Here is a 14,479-nt window from a genome sequence, read left to right as displayed (position 1 = left end):
TCAAGGTAATTGAGGTAATTTGTATGTGACTGACAAATCAAGAGAGAGACTGCCAAATGATGCCATCCTGATGTATTCTACTATTGTTACTCTCAATAGCAAATTGCGTTGCTAAATTACTCATATTTTTTTTGTTTGTATTTTATTTATATATTGGGATGGTGGGCCCCTATTGGTCGAGAGAGCCGGCCCTGCATGCATGCCATTACAGTAGATGGCGATAGACCGCTGGATGTTGAGGTGTACAGTGTTGTCAAAGCGTCGAAGAAAGAACGAGAACGCTTGAGCTCCTGCAAAAACACGAATCAATAGATAGCGAAAGAGAATCGAGGAGGAATTCTCAACTCAACGGCGTTCAGAAATAATTTATGAAATCTTTGCAGAATTTACAGTAACTCACAAATTATGGCGACTAAAAGCACGGTAATAGTGACAGGTAATTAATTTATGTAAATTGCTGATAGTTTGCTGTCAGTTGTCACCAAACTGTTAATTGAAATTAGTTGCCTGCACTATTTGAGCCATAAGAATAACCATTTTAGGTTTGAATGACTTTAACCTATAATGTTGTTTCTACACCTTGAAAACTAAATTATTTTTAAACTACTGTACAGTATTGTCATCTTCCATTCAGGAAATGTCTGTCTGTCAGATAGCGGACGAAACTCAACTCCGTCATGAAGCAGAAGAGCAAACCAACCAATGACAAGCATATCAAGACAGAGGCGGCAATGTAGCCATTCAGCCATTCATGGATACATTGTTGCGGTGTGATACTCCTGTGAATTATGTATTGACAAGAAGTCTGGTCTTCTCCTATGCAACTAAAATGAAAATTATAGCAGCCTATAGTGTCACCTCATCTATAAAACCCATGCACTGATTGGCATATATTGTTTGACAATTGACTGTAGGTGTCAGCTGTTGTAATGGATCATATTTAACTTGATCTAACCTTTAGACTTTGAATGAAGAGTCTTGCCACTCTCATTTACATAGGCCTAGAGTGATAAAGCAGCCAGCTATAAAAACAGTGTTTCCCACCGGCGTTTGGGGTATACTGGTGTTGCTATGCGATTACTTTAAGAGGCTATCAATATCATCTATGTTTTTTTCATTTTTAGGGTTTGGAACTTTTGGAGATCACACCATCAATGCTAGCTGGGTGGCAGTACAGGTACGTGAGTTTGAGTGCTCTGCATGGCGCATCATTAAGAGGTCTAGTCTTATTGGTTACACTGATTGCCCGTGTCCATCAGTAGTAACACTGCTATTATTTAGTAGCAAAATTGTATCACATGAAATGTCATTTAGTAATTACATAGTAACACTGTTATTATTTAGTAACACAGTTGTATAACATTAAATGTAATTTAGTAATTACATAGAAATGGAGTTTAGCGTTTTTCTTTATTACACAAATGGAATAAAGAATAGCACGAATACCTATTTAACAATGTGTGAATGTTGTTACTACAGTTATTAGTGTTATCACGGCACACTACACAGGTATAAAATCAACAGGTTTTTAAAACAATGATACACAACTCAAGAGGTATAATAAAGCTTTAGCAAATAAAATAGGTTTTGTGGTTTCAAGCACCCTTCCTGTTTCCTCTGTGTACAGGAACTGGAGCGGATCGGCTTGGCTCAGAATGTGGATCTGCACATCTGTGAGGTGCCAGTGGAGTACCAGGCAGTTCAAAGTCTGCTTCCATCTCTATGGAAACAGCACCAGCCACAGGTAGCCAAAAGAAATCATAGCAAGAGTCAAGTGTTGTTCCTCACTTTATATTTATTTATGGCATGGTGTAAAAGCCCTGACGCAGTGTCTAGGTGCACAGTCTGCACACTTACTGTATGACATACTGTAGGCTATTTATTTCTACTGTATGATGTAAACATAATGACATCATTTATTGCCATCATTTATTGCCTTTATTGATATTACTCAGTATCTCATGTTACAGTGAATACAATCATCTCTTTAAATTCCCGCTAACAACCCCCACCCCACACATCCTCTTCGGCAGCAGTGTAGCCTAGTGGTTAGAGTTTTGGACTAGTAACCGAAAGGTTGCAAGTTCAAATCCCGAGCTGACAAGGTACAAAATCTGTCGTTCTGTCCCTAAGGCAGATAACCCACTGTTCCTAGGCCGTCATTGAAAATAAGAATTTGTTCTTAACTGACTTGCCTAGTAAAATAAAGGTCAAATAAAAATTATCCGCTGGTCAACAGTTGGTGGTCCATGTCGGAGTCTCTGGCATAGCCACCACGGTCACCTTGGAGAAATGTGGCCGCAACCACGGCTACAAGCGGGTGGACAACTGCAGCTTCTGTCCAGACTCTCAGTGCTGTATGGAGGGGGGCCCTGAATGCATCGATTCAGTCATAGACATGGACCTGGTATGCAAGAGGGTCAACTCCTCAAGGCTGGGTGTGGCAGTGTCGGTATCAAAGGACGCAGGCCGGTGAGTGATGTGCTGGACTCTACTCTCAATCAACCAATCATACTGTATACATCTGGCTCTTCTTTGGTCACTGTGCTAACAAACCTCCAAACGAGCTTCAACGCCATACAACACTCCAACTGCTTTTAAATGCTAGTAAAACCAAGTGCATGATCCACAACCGATTGCTGCCCGCACCCTCCTGCCCGACTAGCATCACTACACTGGATGGTTCTGACTTAGAATATGTGGACAACTACAAATACCTAGGTGTCTGGTTAGACTGTAAACTCTCCTTCCAGACTCACATTAAGCATCTCCAATCCAAAATTAAAACTAGAATCGGCTTCCTATTTAAAAAAAAAAGCCTCCTTCACTCATGCCTCCAAACATACCCTCGTAAAACTGACTATCCTACTGGTCCTTGACTTCGGCGATGTCATTTACAAAATAGCCCCCAACACTCTACTCAGCAAATTGGATGCAGTCTATCACAGTGCCATCCGTTTTGTTACCAAAGCCCCATATACTACCCACCACTGCGACCTGTATGCTTTCGTTGGCTGGCCCGCACTATATATCCGTCGTCAAACCCACTGGCTCCGGGTCATCTATAAGTCTTTGCTAGGTAAATCCCCTCCTTATCTCAGCTCAGTGGTCACCATAGCAACACCCACTGTAGCACGCGCTCCAGCAGGTATATTGCACTGGTCATCCCCAAATCCAACACTTCCTTTGGCCTCCTTTCCTTCCAGTTCTTTGCTGCAAATGACTGGAACGAATTGCAAAAATCTCTGAAGCTGGAGTCTTATCTGTCTGAGCAGCTTACCGATCACTGTACCTGTACACAGCCAATCTGTAAATAGCACACCCGACTACATCATCCCCATATTATTACTTACCCTTTTGCTCTTTTGCACCCCAGTGTCTCTACTTGCACATCATCATCTGCACATCTATCACTCCAGTATTAATGCTAAATTGCAATTATTTCCCCCACTAGGGCCTATTTATTGCCCACCTCTCTACTCTTCTACATTAGCACACACTGTACATAGATTTTTCAATTAGTTTTTATTTTGTGTTATTGACTATATGTGTGTTTATGTGTTGTCTTGTTCTCAACTGGTCTACCTGGTTAAATAAAGGTTAAAAAAAATGCACTATTTTTTTTTCAATGAAACTCCATTAAGGGATAGGTTACTCAAATTACAAATGTATTCTATCTAGGAACATCCAAATCTGTAATTGTAGCATACTTTTTAGGTATTGATGAGATAATGCTATGCCAAAATTTGGTTGGTGTATGCCTTTATAATCTGAATTTCTAATTTTAGTTTCCGCTTCAGAAATCCTATTCACCTGAATGGCAAATCCATTGATTCTGATAATGCCTCTTTTTGTCTCTCTTACCCTAACTCAACCTCTGTCCCTGTCAGATACCTATGTGATTACACCTACTACACGTCACTGTACCTGGGGAAGGGCAGGTCAGCGTTCGTTCACGTTCCTCCTCTGGGGAAGCCCTACAATGCCCAGGACCTAGGCAGAGCCTTGCAGGCCATAGTGGGAGAGATGCTGGAGCTTGTGGGTCAAGCTGAGGGTGATGACCATCACCGCCACCACTGCAGCCACCAGCACCATCAGCATGCTCACTAAAGAAAGACTTCTGGTGACCTTTGTCCTCAACTCATTGCTGCTGTCCTCAATGGACAGATAAAGCACTTAAAACATCATCAGCATCTACCCATTGTAGTCTGGGGAGCGTTAGCTAAAGAGAGGGGCATCGGCACTCCACTGTTGTAGAAACTAGAGAAAGGAAGAGTATGTGAATAAACATAGGCAGAGCCATGGATCTATCTATGGCTCTGGGTGTGGATGTTTGACTGCATTTCACAAACAGAGTAATGGTCCAATGAACAGCGCTGTAGATGAGAGAAACATCTTTGTATATCCAGTGTGCACAGACGTGTGCTTTTAAGCCAAGTCCTCCTGACAGCCTTACCATTGGCTGCTTCTCACAATTTTCAATAGTTCCCCTTTTAGTTCCTTATTCACCTCACCAACCACTCTCGCTTTGACATAATGTTTAATGTAGTGTGCCGTTTATTGGATCAGCTCCGCTCCCCCTTTGTCTGTCATTAATATTTGTTGTGAAATTGTACAATATCTGTATACTACTATAGTGTACAATATAAGGAGGAAAAAATGTTTTCTTTGATAAATGTACCTCAATCATGTGTTAATATCTCAGGTAATTTATTGCATATACAATCAATATTTATAATGTGATGAATAATGATATTACGTTTTTTATCTTGTGTTCAGTATCTGTATTCTCTACTTCAGAACAGGTCTAATCCTGTGATTAAATCACTAATGTCAGAGTTAGCCTCTTCTGTATTTTTGTAAGAAATTCACAAAATAACTATTGTGGTGTATACGGTAGTAGAGTACTTGCTGTTCTTCATTACATCTATTGCAAATGAAAAGCATTCAGTTGAATGTCATTTGACATAATATTATCAGGAAGGGTAAGCACTTGTGCTTAAACCATTTCCGACTGTGCCATAAAGCTCCGTGGACTGTACAGTGGGCCTAATCAAGGATGGTGAAAAATAGACTTTTGTGTAAACGTCATGGACACTCCTGTGCTCTATGCATTTGTTCTGCGGTGCAAGGTGATACGTCATCATTTCGAGTGAGAGTTGAGGCTCTCGATCTCGTCAGTTCTTTATTCATTTGCGCAGGTTTTTCGACATTTGTTCAAGTACACTTTTGACAGGGATATCTACACATTGCTGAGTTAGCTACTATACCTAAAATATAATTCTGAAATATCACTGTTGGCGGAGAACATGAGTGTTGAGGCGTACGGGCCGAGCTCGCAGACTCTCACGTTCCTGGACACCGAGGAAGCCGACTTGCTTGGAGCAGATACCCAGGGTTCGGAATATGAGTTCACAGATTTTACTCTACCGAGCCAGACTCAAACAGGCCAGACGCAGAGTCAGTTGGACAACCAGGTTCGTGGAGTAATTGTTGCCTGTTTTGTGGCAAACTTGCTCGCTAATAGCGTTCTTAATATGGATCTTGGAGGTAGCTAGCTAGTTAGTTAGCAGAAGCTGCTATGTTAACATAGCTAGCTTTCGAGCTACATAGAAAACACATGCATCTGCCCCACAGGCCACGCAGCTGGCTAACGAATTAGCTTAGCCAGAATGTTTACATAATGATTTAGCATGCTAACATGAGTTAATATGCGTCCTGAGATGGACACCAGGAGTATTTGACGAGCAGTCTGTCGTTTTCTTGATAAGATAGCCATGACTGAACCATTTATCGGCATGACAGTTACAACAGGTAGTTGTCATGCTTTAGATAGTAGGCATAACGTTACTAGCTAGCTGCTGCGAGTTTGCGACAGCAAGTGCATGTGATAGCAAGTTATCTAACTAGCTGTCAAATGCACTTGTCGCTAAAACCTTTTTTTTTTTGTGGTGGTGGTGTGTCCTTTTCCAGGTTATTTACATTATTTTTGCCACTGTCTTTAAATGTCCACGTTACTCTCCAGGTGAATGGGCCTGATGGAGTTCTGCAGAATGGGGAAGACTCTGTTGTAAAAACAAGTCAACTCCTTGCAGAGTTGAACTTTGAAGAAGACGAGGAGGACACCTATTATACTAAAGACCTCCCAGTCCATGCATGCAGGTAATGTTCGGAAATACTTTTTAGTTCTGTCGGACAGATAACGAAAAGAGGTTTGAAGTGTTGATAGCTTGTTTTATCCAACGTTACCTTCCTCTAAACACCAATATTAAAGTTGTCATTGTGTTATTTCTTTCCTTTTGCCCAGTTACTGTGGTATTCACGATCCGGCATGCGTGGTGTATTGCAACACCAGCAAGAAGTGGTTTTGCAATGGACGCGGCAATACGTCTGGCAGGTAGGCTTCAAAGACCAACCAACGGGCGGTTGTTGACCTTCCATCTGTGGTGTATTTAGCTAAATGTAGTTGTTGTCTACTCGATGTGGGAGGCTGCACACATGAAGTAGAAATGTGATGCAAATGGAGACTGAATTGACTTGTACCATTTTAACATGGGTCAGAAAGACATGTTGATAAACCTACATTTCACAATTACATTTGAGTCATTTAGCAGACGCTCTTATTCAGAGCAACTTACGGTAGTGAGCACATACATTTTTGTGCTTTTTCTCTCATCTACCATCTCAGTCACATTGTGAACCACCTGGTCAGAGCAAAGTCCAAGGAGGTGACTCTGCACAAGGACGGTCCTCTGGGGGAGACGGTGCTGGAGTGCTACAACTGTGGCTGTCGCAACGTCTTTCTCCTGGGGTTCATCCCCGCCAAGGCCGACTCTGTGGTGGTACTGCTTTGCAGGTAAAGCAGATCTATGGTGTTTGTTAACCTTCTTTATACCATTCTGTATCACAATGATCAGATTGGGCCTTCTCAGATCCAGTGGCTCTAATCATTGAATCAAAGAGATTTTGTAATAGTGTGTTGATAGGCGTAATGTGTGTGTTTTGGTAATGCAGGCAGCCATGTGCCAGTCAGAGCAGTCTGAAAGACATCAACTGGGACAGCTCCCAGTGGCAGCCGCTGATCCAGGACCGCTGCTTCCTCTCCTGGCTGGTGAAGATCCCCTCAGAACAGGAACAGCTTCGGGCCCGCCAGATCACCGCCCAGCAGATCAATAAGCTGGAGGAGCTCTGGAAGGTTTATGAGATGCCTTATTTAGCATAAGTTAACCAGCAATTTGCTACAGGCCAGTGGCCTACTACTTTGGTCCTTTTGATATAAAAGCCAATTTTAGTTGTTGTTGTTTGACTGTATCAATCTGTCTTGGTGTCTTCAGGAAAACCCCACAGCCACTCTGGAGGACCTTGAGAAGCCTGGCGTGGACGAGGAGCCTCAGCACGTGCTGCTGCGCTATGAGGATGCCTACCAGTACCAGAACATATTTGGCCCCCTGGTCAAACTGGAGGCCGACTACGATAAGAAACTCAAAGAGTCCCAGGTAAGACCAACTGTGTTCTGCCAGACTGTTCAGGCTAGCTCTTCCTGCTTTTGGATGTAAAAGCAGTTTTGGTTTTACATGTTTGATTGATCGTTCTCTCATCTGTTTGTTTCACAGACCCAAGACAATATAACTGTCAGGTGGGACTTGGGACTCAATAAAAAGCGGATTGCTTATTTCAGCCTTCCCAAGACGGACTCAGGTGGTAATTCCTTTTTTTGTTCATCTCCATCAACGTCACGTGGTCCATGTCCATTCCATTCTGGCCACAACCTCCCCTTACATTCTCCCTGACGCGCATGCTGGCCTGTCTTCTAGTCTAAGTCTGAATGTGTGTGCATGTACGATTACATTTTTGTATGATAAATGTTCCATAGTCTATCAATTCTATATTGTGCCTTTCATAAGCTAATTCCCTTTCCCTTGCTGTCCCTCTTTTCATTCTCTGTATTTCTGTAGACATGCGCTTGATGCAGGGTGATGAAATTTGCCTGAGGTACAAGGGAGATCTTGCCCCACTCTGGAAGGGTATTGGACATGTCATCAAAGTACCAGACAGTATCCTTTTCATTACTATGCTGTAACGTTGTTATCTTTTACTCTTCAGCATCTTGTTCGCCGCGCAATTGATTGACGTAATTGTTTCTTTGTTTGGCGTTATCCTTTCAATAGCACCGCAGTATCGCCACATTAGTTTCTGGGAGGAATCGGTGTAAGGTTTTGTGGTGTATTGTCCTTAATCCTTCCCTAATAGACTATGGTGACGAGATAGCCATCGAGCTGAGGAGCAGTGCTGGGGCTCCCGTGGAAGTACCACATAACTTCCAGGTTGACTTTGTGTGGAAGTCCACCTCTTTTGACAGGTAGGTCTTCTGACACAAATCAATATGTGATGCAATGGTTTGGGCTCAGCTGGCTTGACACGGGGACTTGTTTCAACTTTCCTCCAGGATGCAGAGTGCCCTGAAGACCTTTGCGGTGGACGAGACCTCTGTGTCCGGGTACATCTACCACAAGCTGCTGGGTCACGAGGTGGAGGACGTGGTCATCAAGTGTCAGCTGCCCAAACGCTTCACTGCCCAGGGCCTGCCTGACCTCAACCACTCACAGGTGGGTGTTATCGTAGACAGAATCTATGAGTATATTTGAGTTATTCCTTCGACGATCATGTTCGCTGACCGTTTGCCAGATGCCAACGTCGTGTGTCATCACATAGGTGTATGCTGTGAAGACCGTGCTGCAGCGTCCTCTCAGTCTCATTCAGGGGCCCCCTGGCACGGGGAAAACGGTCACATCTGCCACTGTAGTCTACCACCTGGCCAGACAGGGCAACGGGTAAGATGTGCTCACTTAATAGGGGACACCATACACAGTACTTAGTAAACAACTTCCACTACAGTAGTGACTACATTAGTGTTGGTAGAGGTCAACATTGCAAATGACACATTGTTCTCAGTTGAGCAACCAAAGGGTTAATAAAAGCCCCTTTTATCCGTCCCTAACACCAGTTGTGTGTGTTTCCTCAGGCCAGTGCTGGTGTGTGCTCCCAGCAACATCGCGGTGGACCAGCTGACTGAGAAGATCCACATGTCGGGCCTGAAGGTGGTGAGGCTCTGTGCCAAGAGCAGAGAGGCCATCGACTCCCCCGTGTCCTTCCTGGCTCTGCACAACCAGATCCGCAACATGGACAGGTAACCTGGGACTGCTACCCGGGGAGGAATGGTATCTTTATCTCATCAGGTGTCCTGTTAACTAGAGACAAAGGATCGATTCCACTTGAGAACTTGGCTATGGGCAACGAGAGTTGCCTCAGTTTGGAAGCATAGATGCGCAGGTCATGTTCCCGAGGTCTTTCCTCTGTCTTACAGCTTTTCTGCGCGTTAGCCTTCATTATAGGCTACATAATTTCAGCACAGTAAAGAGCACTGTTTCCTCAGTTTGTGTTTTTCTGTATTTGTGTGCAGCATACCAGAGCTTCAGAAGCTGCAGCAGCTGAAGGACGAGACTGGGGAGCTGTCCTCCTCTGATGAGAAGCGATACAGGGCCCTGAAGCGCACCGCCGAGAGGGAACTACTAACGGTAACGCCTGCTCCTTTTCCACACTCCCTTAAAACAAAGTCCTTCAAATGTTTTAATTCCACTGTGAAAAATATCTACTTCCTATCACTGACCATGTCTCCTTTCACTCCCATCTCTGCTCCTCAGAATGCTGATGTGATCTGCTGTACCTGTGTGGGGGCAGGAGACCCCCGCCTGGCCAAGATGCAGTTCCGCTCCATCCTCATTGATGAGAGCACGCAGGCCACTGAGCCCGAGTGCATGGTGCCTGTCATACTGGGGGCCAAACAGGTACGTCTCAGTCTCTTAAGAAATCTCTAACCTCTAAGAAAAATGATGCCCAGTCACTTAGTTCAATGACAGGCCCCAACTTCTCTCTGTTTCTCGTACAGAATGTTTATCAAAAGTTGTTGCTGATGGAAATGTGTAGTGCCATTTATTGCCTGCAGGTGTCTGTGCTTGGTTGAATTCAACATTGTTGCAGGTGCAGAACACTGAGTGAGGCACACTACCTACACCCAACGCTAATTCCCAAACCACACAACATTGGATTTGAATTGGAATGATCTTTCTGTTCATACTAAATCTAGGATTTCTTGGTCTGTTTCTCTCCAGCTGATTCTGGTGGGAGACCACTGCCAGCTGGGTCCAGTAGTGATGTGTAAGAAGGCAGCCAAAGCGGGCCTGTCCCAGTCCCTGTTTGAGCGTCTTGTGGTGCTGGGCATCAGGCCCATCCGTCTGCAGGTGCAGTACCGTATGCACCCGGCCCTCAGCGCCTTCCCCTCCAACATCTTCTACGAGGGCTCCCTGCAGAATGGAGTCACCGCGGGTAAGTCACTGAGGGAGAAGGGTTTGGGGCCAGTGTGTAGAACCCTCACAAACAGAGGTTAGGGTTAGCTTGTTCTGCTGATGTGCTTGGCCATCAAGCGGGGAATGGACTCCCTGCTGTCTACTAGCTAGATGGGCAGTTTACATAATCTGTCTCGAAAAGACCAAGAAAACAGAACAATCGTGTATTGCTTTATAACAGCAAGTTTTACTAAGTTTGCACAAGGTGGAAAACACTGAAAACAAAGCTAAAACATGTCACTGGCTTCCACACTTAATTCTGGATTAACCTTCATGTAAATGCGCTAACTCTCCCCATCTTGACCCCTTTCTTTTATTTATCAGCTGACCGCATCAAGAAAGGCTTTGACTTCCAGTGGCCACAGCCAGACAAGCCCATGTTCTTCTATGTGACCCAGGGCCAGGAGGAAATCGCAAGCTCCGGAACCTCCTATCTAAACAGGTATTTGACAAATGGAAGCATTTGTCATTTTTGACCAAACAGACAGACCTCATTCATAAAAAGTGTATTATTATAATTTTTTTAAATGAATAAGCTTTTCTTTTCTCTTTCTCTCTGTGTACAGGACTGAGGCTTCCAACGTGGAGAAGATCACCACTAGGCTGCTAAAGGCCGGGGCCAAGCCTGACCAGATAGGCATCATCACCCCCTACGAGGGCCAGAGGTCCTACCTGGTGCAGTACATGCAGTTCAGTGGCTCTCTCCACACCAAGCTCTATCAGGTACGGCATGCTCACAGGGTTAGGGAGAAAGAACATAAAATAATGGCACGCCACTGTGGCACTCAAGTCTGTAGTGCTTTCTGCAGTGACTTAAAAAAAAGAAAAATGGCTACGTTTACTGTTTTTAAGTGGAAGCCAGATGGTGATTGGAACAGTACTAGTTCATAGTTTCTGTCTCTTGGCTGTCCCCAGGAGGTGGAGATAGCCAGTGTCGATGCCTTCCAGGGCAGAGAGAAGGACTTCATCATCCTGTCCTGTGTCAGAGCCAATGAGCACCAGGGCATCGGCTTCCTCAACGACCCACGACGTCTCAATGTGGCTCTCACCAGGGCCAGGTAAGTAACACCAGGACATGTGCAGTCCCTCTGTCTCCTGATGCTCAACAGATATTTTGAAACATCTTATTATCCTGTCTTTAAAAAAAATATATATTTTGCAAGACTATGTCAATGTCTTTGTCTTTGGCGTTATGTCAACTTTTTGCTGTGAGGATTCACAAATGATCATTACTCTGACAGTAAAGGAACTGTGTGTGTGTGTGTGTGTGTGTGTGTGTGTGTGTGTGTGTGTGTGTAGGTATGGGGTTATCATCGTGGGCAACCCCAAGGCCCTGTCCAAGCAGCCTCTGTGGAACCACCTTCTCAACTACTACAAGGAGCAGAAGGTCCTGGTGGAGGGACCCCTCAACAACCTGAGGGAGAGCCTCATGCAGTTCAGCAAGCCTCGCAAGCTGGTCAACGCCGTCAACCCTGTGAGTCTTGTCCGGCCCCTTGAACACGTGTATGTGTTTGACCGTGTACATGTTTACGCGGTGTGCTGTTTTTCCCGATTTTACTTTAGTGTAGACGGTACACTGTTATTTAAAAAAAGAATGTGCGTCAGCTTCTGTTTCGACTTAGTGAAGTGTTTTTTTTCTATGTGTGGGTTTTTCAGGGGGGCCGTTTCATGAGCACAGCCATGTATGATGCCAGGGAAGCTCTTATTCCTGGATCTGTGTATGACCGCAGCAGCACTGGTGAGAGGCGACGTCAAAATGTAAACTTGTGTCTTTGTACTTGTTTTGCCGTTGTCTAAAAATGGTCTCTTTTTATTCTCCCTTCAGCACGTACATCCAACATGTACTTCCAGACCCACGACCAGATTGGAATGATTGGCCCAGGCCCCATGGCCTCTCTGAACATCCCCATCCCCTTCAACCTGGTCATGCCTCCTCCAGGCTACCTGGGCCAGGTCAATGGCCCCCAAGCAGGCCGTGGCGGAGGTATGAAGGGTAAGGCGGGCGGAGGGGCACGAGGCGGGCGCCAGAGGAGCCGTGGTATGGCGAGCCATGGCGGGGGCAACGGGCAGCACGGCCACATGACTGGCAGCCAGGCCAGCCAGGACCTGGGCTCCCAGCCCTTCTCCCAGGGACCCCTCACACAGGGCTACATCACCATGAGCCAGCCCTCCCAGATGAGCCAGCCTGGCCTGTCCCAGCCTGAACTCTCCCAAGTAAGTCAGCAGAACCCTTTACATATTCATCTTTTAGCAGACTTTATTGGTCTGACATAGACATACAGGCATGAAAATCAGCAGGCTAAAAGCTTCTCCTTTGCTGTTTTCCTTACAGGACAGCTACCTTGGTGATGAGTTCAAGTCCCAGATTGACGTGGCTCTCTCCCAAGACTCTACCTACCAGGGTGAACGAGCCTATCAACATGGCATGACTGGACTGTCCCAGTACTAGAGTGTAAGACAACAGTTACAACAACAGTTAAGATAACAGTGAACCTTTTGCACTGTACATTCTATGAGCTAAGCCAACAGTTACTGTAAGATGTTATTTAATAATATCATAGTATCAGGTGGAGTAAGTAGGATACCAGAAGCTCTCTATCAGGGTATTACAATTATCTTTTGTTTTTATTTTACTCTTAGGTCGTGGGAAAAGGAGCTAAGCCTGTGCTGAGCTTAGTTCGCCTGCATTTTAATCTGGGTAAAATCAAAAAAAGAAACATGGATACCCGTTTTCCACGGCTACAACTGAAGCACCACTGTGTGAAAGCAACAGGAGAGAGACCGAGAGAGACCAACCAATCACAAGAGTGAGAGCAAAATGGGGGTTGAGCTGGACAGGCCGAGCGAGCGAGTGGGAGGGAGGGAGAGAGGAGGCCCTGCTCGCACACAGAGACATGGAGAAAAAGGAGAAGCAGCATACGTCGGAAGTAGCGCCATCGGAGAGACGGGACCTTCGGTGATGATTTGAGGGACGAAGGTTGTGAATCCTCTTGGGGGACACAGGAGTCACATCTCCCCGCCTCCCGGGACCACCAGTTAGTTGGCTGAGTTTCTTGCTCTTGGAGCAGAGAGACTGAGAAGAGGAGTTCTAACACAACCCTTCAAGCTCAATCCACAAAACCGTCTCCTACCAGCCAGAGGGGGGAGGGGGGGGGGGTCAGTCGATTTGGGAAAATTTCTAACCTCAAAGTTGAACCGTGCTCTGCATTTGAACATGTTTGAGAGGGGGAGAGAGGAGAGGGCTCGTGCGGACCAAGAGGTCTTGGTGGAACATCTCAAGCGGAATCAAATGGTGCAGGAGTCGGGAAAGGATTCTGACCGTTCATCTTTTTCAGCTTTGAGTTGGAAAGTTTTCTACACGAGGTCTGTCGTCGCAGAGGTTCTGAAATAAGAAGCTTGTGATTTTCGCTGGCTTTCCGCTTGGGTCTTTCTCAAGGTGGTCTACTAAGGAAAAGTGGTGGAATGGCTCTTGGAAACTATTAAAGGAAGACATTATTGTCTCGAGATCCAAAGTGGTAGTTTGCGAGACAAGTTTTCATTTTTTTCCTGCTGTGTATTGTTCTGTAGTACAAAAAGAGTAAAAAGAATATCATAACCAACTGATTGTAATCGATTGAAGCAGCTATCACTTGATCTTCTAAATGACATCCAGGTTATTAGTTTAAAAAGCATCACAGCTCCACAGACATAAAAGCGCTTGTAGGACACATATTTTCCATGGCTACAATTCATTAACCCCACAGTAAGGGGGGGGAAGTTATCCCTAGAGCCCTAAGTTTAAACATGAAATGTATGTGTATTAAATCATGTTTTCCTTTTATTGGTCATGATTCGCCTAGCTTCAGATAAGAGGTGCTTCACATGGGAACATGAATTTATGTTCAGAGAGGTTATAGACATGAAGCTTGTGAATACTACGGTCATAAGACTGGAAGTCTTGAAGTGTAACTGACTACAAAGGAAGGTTTGAAGCGTCTGGCACCTGCTAAATGTAGGTATTCAGTGCTGGCTATCATTGGCACCAAATGAAAAAGATAACTGAAATGTATGAGTTTCTTGACAGATGGGAGGCATTT

The 14,479-nt window shown here is 44.9% G+C and overlaps 2 protein-coding genes across 2 annotated transcripts; both read left to right on the top strand.

Moving 5' to 3' along the window:
* The first annotated feature begins 271 nt into the window (after positions 1–271).
* Positions 272–4,838, top strand: LOC135516030 (pyroglutamyl-peptidase 1-like). Its single transcript, XM_064940002.1, has 5 exons — positions 272–436; positions 1,125–1,177; positions 1,628–1,744; positions 2,240–2,472; positions 3,891–4,838. Exons 1-5 carry the CDS (start codon positions 406–408, stop codon positions 4,108–4,110), a joined length of 654 nt encoding a protein of 217 aa, XP_064796074.1. The 5' UTR covers positions 272–405; the 3' UTR covers positions 4,111–4,838.
* Positions 4,839–5,136: 298 nt separating this feature from the next.
* Positions 5,137–14,002, top strand: LOC135516023 (regulator of nonsense transcripts 1-like). Its single transcript, XM_064939989.1, has 23 exons — positions 5,137–5,477; positions 6,026–6,162; positions 6,308–6,397; positions 6,689–6,856; positions 7,015–7,195; positions 7,335–7,496; positions 7,614–7,701; positions 7,956–8,054; positions 8,251–8,359; positions 8,447–8,606; positions 8,713–8,831; positions 9,023–9,187; positions 9,461–9,575; positions 9,702–9,845; positions 10,170–10,383; positions 10,728–10,845; positions 10,970–11,126; positions 11,319–11,461; positions 11,703–11,877; positions 12,060–12,141; positions 12,229–12,617; positions 12,736–12,855; positions 13,044–14,002. The coding sequence occupies exons 1-22, from the start codon at positions 5,310–5,312 to the stop codon at positions 12,850–12,852; spliced, it is 3,300 nt and encodes a 1,099-aa protein (XP_064796061.1). The 5' UTR covers positions 5,137–5,309; the 3' UTR covers positions 12,853–12,855; positions 13,044–14,002.
* The last annotated feature ends 477 nt before the right edge of the window (positions 14,003–14,479 follow it).

Source organism: Oncorhynchus masou, chromosome 3 (assembly GCF_036934945.1).
Source record: "Oncorhynchus masou masou isolate Uvic2021 chromosome 3, UVic_Omas_1.1, whole genome shotgun sequence".
Lineage (NCBI taxonomy): Eukaryota > Metazoa > Chordata > Actinopteri > Salmoniformes > Salmonidae > Oncorhynchus > Oncorhynchus masou.
The sequence above is the reverse complement of the archived record's forward strand: the minus strand, read 5'-3'. Positions and strand labels throughout refer to the sequence as shown.

Coding starts and splice junctions, on each gene's coding strand:
- LOC135516030 (XM_064940002.1), top strand. CDS start 406: ATGGCGACTAAAAGCACGGTAATAGTGACAG. Junction 1,745..2,239: donor GGAAACAGCACCAGCCACAG/GTAGCCAAAAGA, acceptor GCTGGTCAACAG/TTGGTGGTCCATGTCGGAGT. Junction 2,473..3,890: donor GTATCAAAGGACGCAGGCCG/GTGAGTGATGTG, acceptor TGTCCCTGTCAG/ATACCTATGTGATTACACCT.
- LOC135516023 (XM_064939989.1), top strand. CDS start 5,310: ATGAGTGTTGAGGCGTACGGGCCGAGCTCGCAGACTCTCACGTTCCTG. Junction 9,188..9,460: donor CAGATCCGCAACATGGACAG/GTAACCTGGGAC, acceptor ATTTGTGTGCAG/CATACCAGAGCTTCAGAAGC. Junction 11,878..12,059: donor TGGTCAACGCCGTCAACCCT/GTGAGTCTTGTC, acceptor TGGGTTTTTCAG/GGGGGCCGTTTCATGAGCAC.